The following is a 16,169-nucleotide window of genomic DNA, read 5'->3' on the forward strand; positions in this document are numbered from 1 at the left end:
TAAAGTCAGTACTTATTATTAGTTAGGGACCCAGTAACCCAAGAATCAATTAATGGCTGTAAGAAATAATGGCTGTACGATGAAAGAGCCAGGTCATTCTCTTACCTTTCTTAACTTGTTTCTTGCTGGTTTTGCGGCATGTGTTGGAGATCCCTGGAATGGGCTTCAGTTCACTCCTGCTGACAGGTGGTGGATGCAGCACCAGCTTTGGTGGTCGAGTGAGACACACAGGAAGACCAGCTGCACTCATGAGGATACCAGTGATTCCTAGACAAAAAATACATAGAAAATGAAAAAAAAATGGTGGATGCATTGGGAACAAGAGAGCCATTTTCTAGATTACAGCCAAACTAGACCATCACAGCACACTAAAGGTCTAACAGACTGACAACTTTCCCAACCAAAATGAATGCTTTCTCTTATAAATAAGTGCACTCTTGTACATAAAGGAGAATTGCTGTACTCCTGTGGTATCTGATGTTGCTATCAATGTTGCCTTGGTAAAGTTGTGCTACTTATCTCTCAACAATTAACAGTGAAATTCCTGTTTTTCAAGTTCCCATTTATCCTAACAATTATTTTATTTGAATTTAACTGTTGTACAGAGTTTATCATTAACTACCAATCTCATCCAGGTAGAGAATTACAGTAAAATAATGAAAAGGAGTACATTAGAATAATGCAATTTCACAGATACAATAAAAAAAGAATGTGTCATTAGAAAAAAATTGCATAGTAAATCTCTCTTTCTATATATATATATAATATATATATATATATATATATATATATATATATACACACACACACACACATACATGCACGTAGATGTGTTTGTGTTTATGTGTGTGTGTATATATATATATATATATATAATATATATATATATATAATACACACACACACACACATATATATATATATATATATATATAAACACACACACATATTGTGTTCATAAATATATATGTATATTTTATAATGTGTGTGTGTGTGTGTATATATATATATATATATATATTTATCTCATACAGATGTACTTCTACTTACCAAAATCCCACTTCGTCGAACTTCAAAACAATGAGACAAAGTTGCGAACATTTAGTTTCACAAATACCCAGATCACCATACTATAACTACAGGAAATGAACCACTTGGCCACCATGGTGAACTTTGCCCATTTTTCCACTATAGCAAGATCTTGGAGTTGGTATATTTAGTTAAGGGGATGTGGGGGCACAGTCCCCCACATGGGTGGGTTTGATTTGTTTGGGTTTGTTGTTGACGTGTTGCTGGACAAGTGTTTTTTTCTTAGTGTTATATTACTGTAATCCAGATGTTGGTGAAACTACATTTTCTGCAACTTTGTCTTGTCGTTTTCGATGAAGTGGGGTTTCTATAACTAGAAGTAGATCCGTAGATATATATATATATATATATACATATAAACACACACACACACAGTTATATACAATATTCACTGAGTTGCACAAGATATATATATATATACAAAATTAAATATGAAAGAGAGGGAATGTGCTTATTTTATATAGGAACATGAAGACTGATGACAGATGACAGTGTAATTTACTTAGTCTACCCATTTACCTATCAGATAAGCCGTATTCCTACTTGGTAAACTACAAGGAACTGTCCTTCTGTAATAAAGCCTTTCTTTTATCTATCCCATGCATTCTGGAATTCCCCTCCTGTTTCTGAACTCATACCTATTTGTGGCAGCTTATCCATAAATCAGTAACCTTATGTGTGAAAGAAATGCATTTTTCACTTTGTCATTGAGCTATCACTGCCTGCAAACAGTGTCTCTGTACTGTTTCATGTCTTCTTATTTAAAAGAAGTTTCCATTTTTTGACATTCTGAGTTCACCTGAGGTATTTACTGCAAACCTTCCTTTCCTCTTCGGTGTGTCTGTCAAGCTAGTTTAGTCTGTCTTCATATTTTTAGTCATCTCTTATACTACATTGCAGATTTCTTAAGTGTCATTTCTGTCTCATTGGTGCAGCGGTTAGCATTGTTTCCTCACAGCAAGAGGTTCTCCAGTTCGATTTGCAGCTCAAACGCCTTCTGTGCAGAGTCTACATGTCCTCTCTGGGGTCGAGTGAGTTTTAAAGGCATGCAGTAGGTGCGTGTATGTGTGCCTTCTGTGAAGGTAGGGCACCAGGCTGGCAACTCGGCACCGTAAAAACTCCACTGCCAATCTGCGGACTGGTGATCTGCTGAGGCATAGGAGCCGGAACCATAGGGCCAGGGGGAGGGAGCGCCCCCTCCTCCCACTTTTACAGCTGCAAGACCTGTAACAACACACGAAGGATGCACGCATGTGTTGAATTTAAACACAAAAGTGTGCCTGATTGCTGCCAGATTCAACACTAAGGCTCCATTCCATTTACTTAATTTACTGAATTACTGAAGCTGCTCCAGTGTGTTTGTTAACACTCATCACCCACAGGAATAAGGCTGCTCCGTTTACTTAAGGCAATACCCACAGGTAAGCTTAAGGCTCCTTTTACTTTATTTTCTGAAGTTGCTGATGTTCCGTTTCATCTGAAGCTGATGGTGCTCCGTTTGTATTTTCTGAAGCTTCTGGTATTCCAAAATAGTTAAGTAGTTAAGCGTTTGACATAGGTTAAGGGAATTTCCAAAAGTTTGTTGTCATTGTAGGTTTTTTTGTAATTTATGGGACATACTGGCTTTACAGTTTGGTAAGTAATTGATAACTGAACTGCGGCTCACTGTGTGATCGGGATGTATACAATTTGAACACATAAATGATGATTAGATGTATTTAGACTTACAGCACTTCTTAATTATTCTGAGCAGAGCTGGTATACTTCTTAAGCGGATATAGTTTCATCAGAATGTTGCAGCTACTTCACAACACTTTAGCTTTCTGAAGTTTGAACACATCTTTAATTCTTGGATTACCACCTTTTTCTTCCCTTGTTTCACAGCAGTTCCCATATTTCTGCAGAAGTGACAGCCATGCGAGAAAACATAACAACGGGAAATGTCCTGAAGTTTTTAAGAGGCAAATACCTTTCTTAAAATGTTTTACTCTTTTTTTGTGGGGGGAGGGATCGGGACCTTTTTGATATACTATAAAATGGAATAAATGACTCATTCTTTAGTGGAGCATATGTTGGTAAGAAAGTGAAACAACTAAGTCTGTGTTGGCAAAGGATGTTGGTTGTCCCGATCACGGTTCATTAAGAAATGTCCCACATTTGTTATTTGGAATTGGAAAGGTGACAACCCTTGTCTCACTCTGTGCCTATTTTGGGTTGGTTCATTGCATTACTGTCTGCTGTTATTTGCTGTAATTATTTGACAGAGAATATGAGGAGTTTGGGTTTATAGCATAGGTTTTAGTCAGGAGGCTATCTAAAACAGAACTGGTTGGCATTTTTGGCGATATAGAAATGAAACAGCAGCATGTAAACATTAGGTATGTCGGTTTACTTTCAGTTTTGTTGCTTTGCTTTTTCATAAGCTACTGTATGTTGTGCAGCCCTGAAGCATCACATTACCGTCACTGCTATTATACAGTATTTTCACCTGTGAGTTTTGTAGCAGTAACCGTTCTAGACTTCTAGTAAAATGGTAGGGGTGCTGAACCAGGCCAGTGGTTTAACTGAATATACTGGAGTAATCTCTTCGGTCATTTGGACAAGAACACAAGGACTGTGACTGTGACGAGGTGTTGCACTTGTAGGTGCAAGTGAAACAAAAATATGTGCAATGTGTTGATAAACTTGAAACTTTGGGTCCCCTCAAATTACCTATGGTATAATCACAGTTATTCTCACTAGGGCTACTATACAATTATCAGCCATGGGATAGGTAAGGCCAATCAGAAAATGTTAATTGAAGCACCAAAAGGGAATTAGCCAAGCTTAAAAATTTCCTCCAAGTGAACCTATGTTGTGGTAGTAAATAGTTATAAAATAATTGCCCTTTTTAGATCACTGAGTGCATCTCTCACCCTTCTGCCCCCCCCCCCCCAGTCTTCAACAGCTTCCGGCGCCTGTGCGCTGAGGTGACCCCTAACGGGAGAAGCCAAAAGACATTGCATTTCTCTCTCATTCTCAGACATGCTACCTTACCAAACTGTGTCACAAGACAATGGTGCTCTGCTGCACTGTACAGTGGCATTATTATCTTTTATCTTTCTTGTTAAACACCCTGTCTTTTTGCTTTGTTAACTCAAACCAAGGGGAGCACTCTTTCAAAGGAAATGCATTTCTAAGTAATCCATGAATCTCATTCACCCTTATTTCTTTCTGCAGATTCCTCTGTGCTCCACTGTACGAAGCTCTCAACCTTCCTTCATTGGAGGTGCCTGTTACCTTACCACTGATGCAGTACAACCATAGTAATGAACTGCATGTTATGTTTTATTATTTACTGCATATGTAGAATTTTTTCATTACATTTTGCTATGAATTATGTAAATTTCAAACTGTATACATGCTCATTTTCCTGTTAATATGTACCTGTCATGTTTTCATGTCATATACTGTTCCTGTAACTTGCCTATATAGTAACTATTTGTATTACAGTTGCTTTTGTTTTGTCCTTTTCAGGCTTAAGTTGTGGTTGAAAAGCAGTGCTTAAAAGAGATATTCAGCAGCACAGATAGAGCGCTTAGAAATAAAATGTCCCTTTTGTTCTTTCAAGCACAGTTTGCTGGGTAAGTATTTCAACTAACCATATCCCTCTACAACAGCTGAATATACAAAGAGGTAGCAATACCAACCTCTGCTAGTGGAACTATCTGTGCAGCCGTACCAATTCACAGTAAACCTCAGGCCTGAACTAATAAATTAGTGTGTTCCAGAGAAGGCCAGCATTTGAATTTTGTTTCATTCCCACAGAAACAAAATTTAAGCAAGTAGTCTGAGAAAACATGCTGTAGGCCCCAGTCCATAGTTGTTTTCATTGTCCACCTATACTTTGTTTGGTAGCAGTCTTCTAGACTGCAGTGGGTTGGCCTTGTCTGAAACATAAGTCAGAATATACAGTGGATATAAAGAGTGTACACACCCGTGTTAAAATAATAGATTTTTGTGATATAAAAAATGAGACCACAATAAATTATTTCAAAACTTTTCCCACCTTTAATGTGACCTATAACCTGCACAATTCAATTGAAAAACAAACAAACATGTTAGGGGAAAAATTTAAAAAAATAAATAAAGTACAATAAGCTGGTTGCATAAGTGTGCATACCCTTAAACTAATACTTTGTTGAAGCAGCTTTTGCTTTAATTACAATATTCAGTCTTCTTGGGTACACCTGCCATCAATTAAAGATACTCTGATTAACCTCAAATAAAGTTCAGTTGTCCTGGAAGGATTTTCCTGACATTTACTAAGTTGCCTGCTACAGCAAAAGCCATGGTTTGCAGAGAGCTTACAAAGCATCAAAGGTGCTTCAACAAAGTATTGGTTTAAGGGTGTGTTATCAAAAAGTGGTGAAAATATGGAAAAACAGTGATGTTGCAAAGAACTGGACGTCCCTCCAAAATTGATGAAAAGACAAGACAAAAACTGGTCAGGGAGGCTGCCAAGAGACCTACAGCAACACTGAAGCAGCTGCAGGAATTTATGTCAAGTACTGGTTGTGTGCTACATGTGACAACAATATCCCATATTCTCCACATGTCTGGCCTATGGGGTAGGGTTGCAATAAAGAAGCCTTTTTCTTACACATAAAATCATCCAGGCCTGGCTAAAATCTGCAAAACAATATATCAAGTCTCCCGGAAACATGTGGAAATATTTGTTATGGTCTGATGAGACCAAGGTTGAACTTTTTGGCCACAATTGCAAAAGGTACGTTTGGCGCAAAAAACATACTTTGCATCACCAAAAGAACACCACCTCCACGGTGAAGCATGGTAGCAGCAGTATCATACTTTGGGGTTGCTTTTCTTCAGGTAGAACTGAGACTTTAGTGAAGGTGGAGGGAATTATGAATAGTTCCAAATACCAGTCACTTTTGGTCCAAAACCTTCAGGCGTCTGCTAGAAAGCTTAAGATGAAGAGGAATTTCACCTTTCATTATGATCAAATCAACAAAAGAATGGCTTCACCAGAAGAAAATTAAAGTTTTGGAATGGCCCAGCCAGAGCCCAGACCTAAATCCAATAGAAAAATCTGTGGGGTGACCTGAAGAGGGCTGTGCACAAGAGATGCCCTCGCAATCTGACAGTTTTGGAGCACTTTTGCAAGGAAGAGTGGGCAAATATTGCCAAGTCAAGATGTGTCATGCTGATAGACTCCTATCCAGGAAGACTGAATGCTGTGATTAAATCAAAAGGTGCTTCAACAAAGTATTAGTTTAAGGGTGTGCACACTCATGCAACCAGCTTATTGTATGTTTTTTATTTTTTACATTTTTCCCCTAACAGATTTGTTTGCTTTTCAGTTGAATTGTACAGGTTATAGGTCACATTAAAAGTGGGAAAAGTTTTGAATTGATTTATTGTGGTCTCACTTTTTTATATCACAAACACCTGGCATTTTAACAGAGGTGTGTACACTTTTTATGTCCACTATATTGTAGTTTCTCTCCACGTGGTCATGTGGTGAGGTGGCTGATCACGGGGTATTGGGATAACAGCAGAAAGGGTATAATGGCTGTCATTGTAAAATTATGCTGTAAAACTTTTTTTCTTTTTTTTTTTTTTTTTACATTGAAAGTATGCTGCCCTAAAGTGGGTATGGGGAGTGTCTATTTATGATTCTTTTTATTGTTATTAAGCAGTTTAAAATATGTACATTAAAACAGCTTCTTTCCCCATAAAAAAACAGAGCAGAAGCTCACCACTTACCTGCAAGAGCTGGGTGAACAGGACTAGATCCATTTAAGTTCTTCACCGGAACTGTTGGAACTCTAGAAACAAAACGGTGAAATTACTACTAAATCATGAACTTTTACTTATCCTAAATGTTTTACTAACAAGGTATTACAGAGCCATACATATTATGTCCCTAGAGGTACTTAATGAAGGGTATAAAAAGTACCAGTATAAATAAAACAATACTTCTGCACTACAAACTAAGCAGTAAGCACGTAGAAGTTCCAAGGTATATCATGTACAGTCTATACTTACGCACTATGTAGGATAATTGTAAGGAAGGGTGCTACAGGGCAGAAAATGTGATTACCATGCTTTAGATTTTAATAAAGTGCTTTGATATTAAAGTGCAACACATACACAAGCCTTTACTCAGATACATACACATAATAGAAGCCCTGACAAGGTAAGAAGGAAAAGAGAGGAAGTTTTGGAGTATAACTTCTTAGGTACTGATTTCCCTTTAGAAATAAATGGCCCACATTAAAGCAAAGCAATATAGGTGAATAGGAAGAAAGATTGGCAGGTAAATATTTGAATGTAGCAAATAGCTGGACTGATGCATGCCTGGAAATACACTATAAGCAGGTAGGCAGGCAACCTGCTAGCTTTTGGTGCAGGTTATCCTTTAAACTTGCTGTCATTCAAGAATTAGCCATATATACTGTTTAGAAAAATGTAGCTTTTACGTATGCAATGGTGCTGACAATCTGAATACAAACAATGCAACTAAACTCTATAGGCAACTATTAGTCCTTATGGTGTGCTCAGACTAGTATTCTTAAATATTTTTGGATATTTGTGTTCCTACATGTTTGTATTTCAAAATTTATTTATTTCTAATTGTTGTATGTTAATATTGTTAACTGTCTTTGGAGATTTTTTTCCCCAGGCCTCCACCGAAAATGGACTTTACCGGGATAGTCCGACTGGGTTAAACAGATGTTAAATAAAATTAATTAAATAAAATAAAATAAATAATTTTTCCAAAAAATACTTGGATTCTGGCAACCTGTTACATAGCCTTTATTGCATCTGACCTGTCTCACATCTATGCCCAGAACAACTGTAACAGAATATTTATCCATATGTGGCTTTTGCTTTTAGGTGTATTTGAGCTACTAAATTGGTTTCTTACGTACTGGAATATGTACAACTAAATGCAAACCTGGGATTACCCTAACACTGAAAGTGCCTGCATTAGTGTATGTAGCTAATTCCTCTCTTCCCAACTGTATCGTTTTACTGAAATAATGAAAATCTAAAATCTTGTTCACCAACAGCCATAACTCTGGTCATCAGTTTTGAACTGAAAATCTTTTGTCCTTTATTCACCTCTTAGTAATGGCAAGTCATTTGACTTTAGCACAAACCGTAAAAAGCAGTAAGGATAAATGAAGCAAGAAGTTTGCTTTCCTGACAGTTGTTGTTGGTGCCTTGAATGGTGTGGGCCAAAGCATGACACTAAACAATGATATTTTTAGCAAAGGTAGAAAAAACACTTCTAATCTTTATTTTAACCAAGAAAATTGGAAAAGTTGGATACAAGACCTTGGCGGCCAGGCTTTATGGCACACAGAAATTAAGTTTTGACTGTGCCCTAGATGACCCGGCTTAAGACAGAAGTCTGGGTAGTGGAACGGCTGGCTGGGGGAGGGTGAGAGTGAATAGCTGAGATCAGCCCACCTACACTCCTACCCCTACTCAGGGGGTTAGTTTATGGTGAAAGGCTCAGTACTGTGCTGCACTGCAGAGAAACTCCCTGGTGCAAATCTGGCTAAAGAATGCGTGCAGTCCAACCACCCATCACAAATATGTGGAAACATGTACTCACAAAAATCTCTTTATAGCCTGATATTGCACTGCTACGGCAGGTCAGTGAAAAAAAAAACCTTCTTACCTCCACATAGGCTTCCAGCTGTTGTCCTAGGCTTTTACTTCTCCCATCTAGCATATTCTGAGGCCAGTAGCAGGGAGAACTGAATGGGTCAGTTGGAAACATGGCTAGATAGTCATGGGGAGTCATCGTCTTTGTAGATTCCACCTCTACAAAGAAGTCAGTCACAAGTGGAGTCCCTCAGGGATCAATCCTTGGACCACTTATTTTTGGCATTTACTTCTCTGAAGTAAAGGCCAATGTCAGTGGTCTCTGGATTACTAAATTTGCAGATGATTGCAAATTAGGAGCAGTCACTGAATTCCACACTGACACAAATTTTCTCCAGGAAGGGATGACACAGACAAACAACTGGTGTCAGAGCCACAGACTAAAACTAAGTGCCAAGAAATGCATAATACTATCCTTCAGGAAGTCATCCACCCCTGGTAACTATCACATTGAGAACACACCCTTTAGAGATGACCCAGTAGTCAGGAACTAGGGGGGACACATAGCCTTTGACCATCATGTGTCTATAGTAGTGAGGAAATCATTATATGTTGTGCGACTTATAAACAAAGGTATGGCATCTAGGTCCAAGGAAGTAATTGTTCCACTGTATTCGGCATTTATCAGGCTTATCATTGAGCACAGTGCCTCCATTGGTATGTACCTAACTAGGCATATCTAACAAATGGAATGTCTACAAAGGTTTCTCACTAAAAGAACACAGGGCACAAGTAAAATGTCCTCTGCAGACCGCCTCAAGGCCCTATCCCTGTATTCTGTCTCCTACAGGCTTTTGAGGGGAGATCTATGCCTGGCATACAGGGCACTATCAGACCCCACTCTCGGACCATCTGCATATCAGCAAAACAAACAGCACCAGAATTATCCACCTTGCCTGTGACATAAATAGCACCTGCTAAAGAGACAGGTATATATCCCGGAGACTACTATGTCTGTAGAACAGGCTCCCCATCTATGTGAAGTAGAGTTCCTCCCTAACACATTTCAAGTGTAACTTGGACAACTGGATGGGGAACGGGAAATTCATCCCTGGCTTGGCACCTTTGTCTCTAATGGAGACAGGCAACATGTAAATGGTTCATCTCCCAGGCCCCTGCTTACAGTTATGAAGGGTACAAGAACTTGTCATTGGGACGCATAGTTGGGCTTAAAAAGGCCCTTGTGGTCATTACCCTAGTAAACACCTGTGAACCAATGGGAAACATGGGACCCACAAGAAGTTAAACAAAAGAAAATCCAAGTAATGAATATGCTGAGTATAAAAAGTTATTTAATTCAAAACTCCACAAAGCTTTTGGGAAAAACCCTTCTTCAGTATGTACAATCAAACATCCTTAGTTACATTTAAATAATTAAAAGTCAAAATCATGTGATTAAATATTCAATTCAGACTACCAATTAAACACAATAAAAACATTAAGAGCAAAAGATCAGTAGCAATAAAGCTGCAACAAGAATTACCGTACAAAGAAATATAAAAAATACAAATGTATATATATATATATATATATATATATATATATATATATCACTACAGTATAGTAATTACTTCAAGACCATTTGCTTCTTTTTCAAAATTGGTTTAATGCTAACAGCCATTCCAGGTGCATGATCTACCTCTAATCTTAAAATCCATTCATATTTGCAAACCTCAAGTGTGTTGTTTAAATCACCTCCTCTTCTGTTCCTACATCCAAGGTCAATCACTCTAAAAAGAAATTTATGTTCAGTACCTTTCTCCGCTATATGCTTTGCAAGTATGTTGTTAGGTACCTCTCTCCTTATCTCTGACTTAAAGGCTAGTATTCTTTCTTTGAGTTTTCTTGTGCATTTTCCTCTATAAAAGCCAGAACACATCATGCAATTGGCCATATAAATAATTAATTTGATCCCCAATCTTCTCCGTCTTTATCCTTGTTCTAGCAGACTTGGTTCTTAGTCTTGCATTTTTGCCTCTGATTATCACCAGTCCAGCACTAGCATTTCAGTTGCCTTTGCACTTCCTTAGTTCTACTGTCATTTTCACCACAAATACAAGCTAGGCAGTAGCCTTCGGGTAATTTCCAGGCCTGGAGATTCAATCAGAACTTTCAGGTGAACCTCATGGGAGGAGCTACCTCAATTTATACCTCCAAGAATACCACCTTTAATTCTTTGCATATCATTTCTTCTTCACCATAATCCAGCAAGAGAAACCACAAATGGATCTTAGGATCCATCCTCTTTATCAGAGTCTTGAGATGGTTGTCTACAGTTATTTATTTATAATGAGAATGTCCAATGTTCATGAGGCAAGAGAAGTCGGAAAGTGTGGAATAACGTGACAAAGTACTCAAGATCTCACATTAGAATACAGCTGTCCACTAATTAGATGTGGCTTGTGCTCATTTCACTGCAAGAAACTGCTGAATAAAATGGCAGAAGTCATGGTTCATGCCCCCAAACATGAATAGCACTCTATAACCCCTAGCAGAGACAGTATTTTGTCAGTTAGCCAAATGCAGTCATGTTCTCTTACTCCTTCACTGACAAAACTTTAACAAATACTATGCTTACATCCCCTCACCTTAGATCTGCACTCGTCATCATCTAACCTATTCATAATGATGCCCCTACTTTGGTCTCTTGAATACTTTACAAAAGTGTTTTCTTTCCCTGGCCCAAAAGCTTAGAATGCACTGAAACTACACTTCATATGTTTATCCATTTTCATCAATTTAACTCCCACTTTGTAAAAATTGTTAATAAAATTATGTATAAATGTTCGAGTGGGATGCCTTGATAGAACACATCAGGATTTTACTCATTTCCATCTATTTAAATCCCGTGTTAAACAGTAAGTTAATAACAGTGTGTATAAAGATGTTACTCTCTAACAGTATAAAGATGTTACTCTCTAACAGTATAAGTTTTGCTTTTCAGAGTTATCTATGTCTAATCATTTAATTTACTACTAATGCCATGGGTCCAAATGTGCTTAATCAGAATGTGCTTATTAAAGCATGCAGTATTATTTGTTTTGTATTAATATGTCAACTTGTATCTATTCATGTGTACTTCTTATTTAAAGAGCCTTTCACTCCTATCTACTTACGTTAAACAAAAAAAGAAAACAAAAAAAATACTAACAAAATAAATAAAGTATTCCGTGTTGTCTCAAAATTCTTTTTTTCCATAATCTTTATTGTTTTTATACAATGTACAAACAAATTCAGAAACAAACAATGTCAACAACAATTGACTTTTGAAATAATACATTAAACCCTGAATAACTACATTCTAAATATTTACAAAATACCATTTATCTTAAAAACATGGATGTAGTCTTAATTACATATCAATGATATAAGTGGAAATCGGAAGGAGGACGGAAGTTGGTTCAATGTACCTTTATTTCCGATATTGAATTCTACCATTTGAGTTAAAAATAACAGGAAAAACAGCTAGAAAGGCAAAGTGAAAGTAAGGAGCATATAAAAGTATTTTAAATAGATTCCCTAGGCTACAAATTATTGCAAGATACATTTGAATAGTTCATTCCAGAGCTCAACATAATGTGAGTATCTTTTCTTATTAGTGATCACAAGTTTATGAACTGCTTTTGTTTGAACCCCTCCCATGTGACCAGTGATCTATCTACCCAATTTGCAGTAATATACAGTTTGATTAACATGAAAAGTGTAATCAAGGTGCTTAAATCCCTTTTAGTCAAGTCAGAGGGAGTCATATGTAAGAGGGTTGATTTTTTCATACCCTATTTTTTGTAACTGAACTTTAAGTGAATTCCAGAGCTTGTAGACACATTTGCAGCTCCTGAATATATGCAAGAGATTAGCTTTTTGTGACTCATAATAGGGACTAATGGGTGAAATTGAAGGATTGAATTTGTTTGAGATAGCGGGTGTAAAATTAGCATTATTGAGTATCATGAGATGTTAATATGAGAGTTTTTGACGGGGCTTAGCTGTCAATTGTATAATTGCTTCATCTGGTTAACAGTGAATAATGGGTTTACCTTAGACCAGTAGTTTGAGAATAGTACATTATTCTGATACTGATCAATGCGATCAGATTGTATGTGTTTGTAATAATTTTCTTCTTCAAAAGCATGAGTTTCAAAAGGAACTTACAGACTTCTATATCATTCTCAACCAAGTTACTGTTATGTGAATAGTTAATGCACATTTCCTTGATCTGCCTTAAAATAATATTGTATCTCTTAGGGAGTAGATCTCATCTCTACAATAGAACAGTGTCACAGAGGAAGGAAGCCGCTCACTTGTTTATCTCTTCTTCTCCTTTCAGATTTTTCCCGGTTAGGGGTCGCCACAGCAGGTCACCTGTCCGCTTATGATTGGCAGTGGAGTTTTACGGTGTCGAGTTGCCAGCCCGGCACCCAACCTTCCACAGAAGGCACACACATGCATGCACTCACGCCTAGGGCCAATTTAGAGTGTCCAATCCACCTACAGCATGTCTTTGGGATGTGGGAGGAAACCAGAGCACCCGGAGGAAACCCAAGCGACCACAGGGAGGACATGCAGACACCGCACAGAAGGCATCCCAGCCGAGGATCAAACTGGAGAACCTCTTGCTGTGAGGCAGCAACACTAACCGCTGCACCACCGCAGCCACCCTCACTTGTTTATCTCTTAACAAGGGGAAATTATTTAAGTTCAGCATTATATTATTTAGTTTTAAATTTGGGTTAAGGTGAATTGGCTGCAGAGTAGTGAATGTCTCAAATAGATTCAGTGATTCAAAGAGTTTCTGTATTCTGGGTACATAAAATTTTATTGGAGTAAGGAATTTATAGGTTTCCCGGGACCTCTTATTGAGGAAAGTAATAGCTTTGGGATTAATCTTAAACAATCTTATAGACGTATGATGAATTTATAGCCAAGCAGGGGACCAGGAGTTGGCCTTCATATAATACTCTGCAATTCTAATTAGTCTACTGATGATCTTCTTCTTCTTCTTTCGGCTTTTCCCGGTCAGGGGTCGCCAAAGCGGATCATCTGTCCGCTCATGATTGGCAGTGGAGTTTTACAGTGTCGAGTTGCCAGCCCAGTGCCCAGCCTTCCACAGAAGGCACACACATGCACACACTCACACCTAGGGCCAATTTAGAGTGTCCAATCCACCTACTGCATGTCTTTGGGATGTGGGAGGAAACCGGAGCACCCAGAGGAAACCCACGTGACCACAGGGAGGACATGCAGACTCCGCACAGAAGGCACCCTAGCTGAGAATCGAACCAGCGAACCTCTTGCTGTGAGACGGCAATGCTAACTGCTGCACCACCATGGTTGCCCAACTAGTCTACTGATGATGTTGATGTCAAAATAAAGGCCAAAATCTGGAAGGTCATGACCCACATTTTCTTTTAGCCACATTAATTTATAATAAGAAATCCTAACTGATTTAGGCAACCAGATAAATTCAGCTAGAGTAGAATGTAACTTTCTAAAGAATGAATTATGTAAAATTACCTGAGAAGCTGTAAAAATATATAATAACCTTGGCAGAATATTATTTTAACAATAGCAACTGTGGACAAAAAGGGTAATTTAAGTTTTTCCTATCTATCACATTCTTGTTTTATGTCATTTCATAGGTGGGCAATATTATTTTTACAGAATTCGTTGTTGTCTTGATAGAATGAAATCCCTCAGTATTTTATTGATTATTTTGATTTCCACTGGATGAGGGTATAAGGATAAGAGATTCCACGTATTTAATGGGAAAATAGCAGATTTGTCAGGGTTAATTCTATAATTAGAAATGTGAGAGAAGTTTTCAATAGACTTCAGTAATTTCTGTATGACAGAACTTGGTAGGGTGAAATATAAATTCAGATAGTCGGCAAATGCTGATAAAATAATTTTAGTACTTAAAATCGATGGGGGAACAATGAAAAGTATTATGCTTGATGAGAAGAAATAAGTGTTCCGTGTGCAGATTAAAAAGGTAAAGAGATAACGGACACCCTTGATGAGTTCCATTTTTGATGGGAATTCTTTTTGAGGTACATCTATTTATATATAAAGAGGTACAGGCTTTATCGTATATTAGCTTGATAAATTGGATAAAACTTAAGGGGAATACAAAATAAGGTAGTAATGAGAGTAAGAAGTTTAAGTTCATTCTATAAAAGACCTTATAGGCATTTACTACCAACATAAATATTGGATAATTGTATTGCTAAGAATAGTTGATTAGTGTTTTCAGTGTAAGTGTATTGTTTGTCACACGTTTGTTTAATAGGAATGAAGCCTGATTTTTCCGGAGAGGTAATTAAAGATACTAAACTTTTTAGTCTGTTAGCCATAATAGTAGTGAGTATTTTAGCATCTAAATTTATTAGGGAGGTGGCTCTACAGCTCTTAGGGTCTTTGGGATTAGCATTTTCTTTGAGAATGAGAATAGTTTTTGATGAATTAAAATGGGTATGTATAACGTAGTTAAAAAGGAGTAGTAGCACTTTAGAGATTCACGGACAGAAGGCTTTGTAAAATTCTGCAGTAAAACCATCAGAATCTGACGCCTTATTGGATTTTAAGTTGTTAATTACTTTTATGATTTCTTGTTGAGAGATGGGAGACGAGAGAGTTTTTTTGTTGTTTTTGGTTTAACGTTGGGAATTTTAATTGTTGCAGAATTAGCTCAAGTTCAGTTACAGAGGAGTATTGTTCTCCATATAAATTCATATATACGTTTTCAAAGAGATTAAGAATCTCTTCATTCAAGCTGTAAGATCTATTATTGTGGGTTATTTCAGAGATGGTAGGTGAGTATTTTTTGAGATTAATTAAGCGAGCCAGGAATCTAGACGGGATTTGTGCATCTGCTGCATAGTTAGCTAATATTTTAGATTCATGGAAAGTTAATTGATTCACACTGAGCATGTAAAGCTCTTTCTGAAGGTTGAGTAACTGATGTTCAGTTTCTTTTTGGAAATCTACTTGCAATTCTGATTCCACTCTGGAAATATTTATTTTAATTGAACTTTCCTTCTCTTTATAATTTTTTTTGTAATGACCTGTTTTGTTAATCAGTAGACCTCTTACTATAGATTTGGCAAACACCCATTCAATATCTATGGGGAGATGAGATAGGGGTATTTTTTCCAATAGTTCATCTAGTGTAGTCTTTATTTCTTCCTCTATATCTTTCTTTAAGAGTACGTTAGGGTATAGAGACCAATTGTACCATCTATATTTCAAATTCTTTCTTTGAGACCAGATTATTTGAAGTTTGATTTTAAAATGGTCAGAAAAACATCTAGTATCAATCTGACATTTATAACCACAATTTAAAAAGAAGTCTGAGATTAAGGGAAAAAATCAATCCCAGACCATGATTTGTGGCATTG

At 37.2% G+C, this 16,169-nt stretch overlaps 1 protein-coding gene across 1 annotated transcript in view; it reads right to left on the reverse strand.

Annotated features, from left to right (window-relative positions):
- Positions 1-16,169, reverse strand: part of DTX4 (deltex E3 ubiquitin ligase 4) — a 443,998-nt gene that overhangs the window by 116,261 nt on the left and 311,568 nt on the right. Inside the window, exons 3-4 of the mRNA XM_044084062.1 lie at positions 6,859-6,920; positions 106-267 (exon numbers count right to left, since the gene is read on the reverse strand). Of these exons, the coding sequence (XP_043939997.1) occupies positions 106-267; positions 6,859-6,920 (224 nt within the window). The remainder of the gene's footprint in view (positions 1-105; positions 268-6,858; positions 6,921-16,169) is intronic.

The sequence above is a fragment of the Protopterus annectens genome, chromosome 9.part0, assembly GCF_019279795.1.
Source record: "Protopterus annectens isolate FY-2018-M chromosome 9.part0, PAN1.0, whole genome shotgun sequence".
In the NCBI taxonomy this organism is placed as follows: Eukaryota; Metazoa; Chordata; order Ceratodontiformes; family Protopteridae; genus Protopterus; species Protopterus annectens.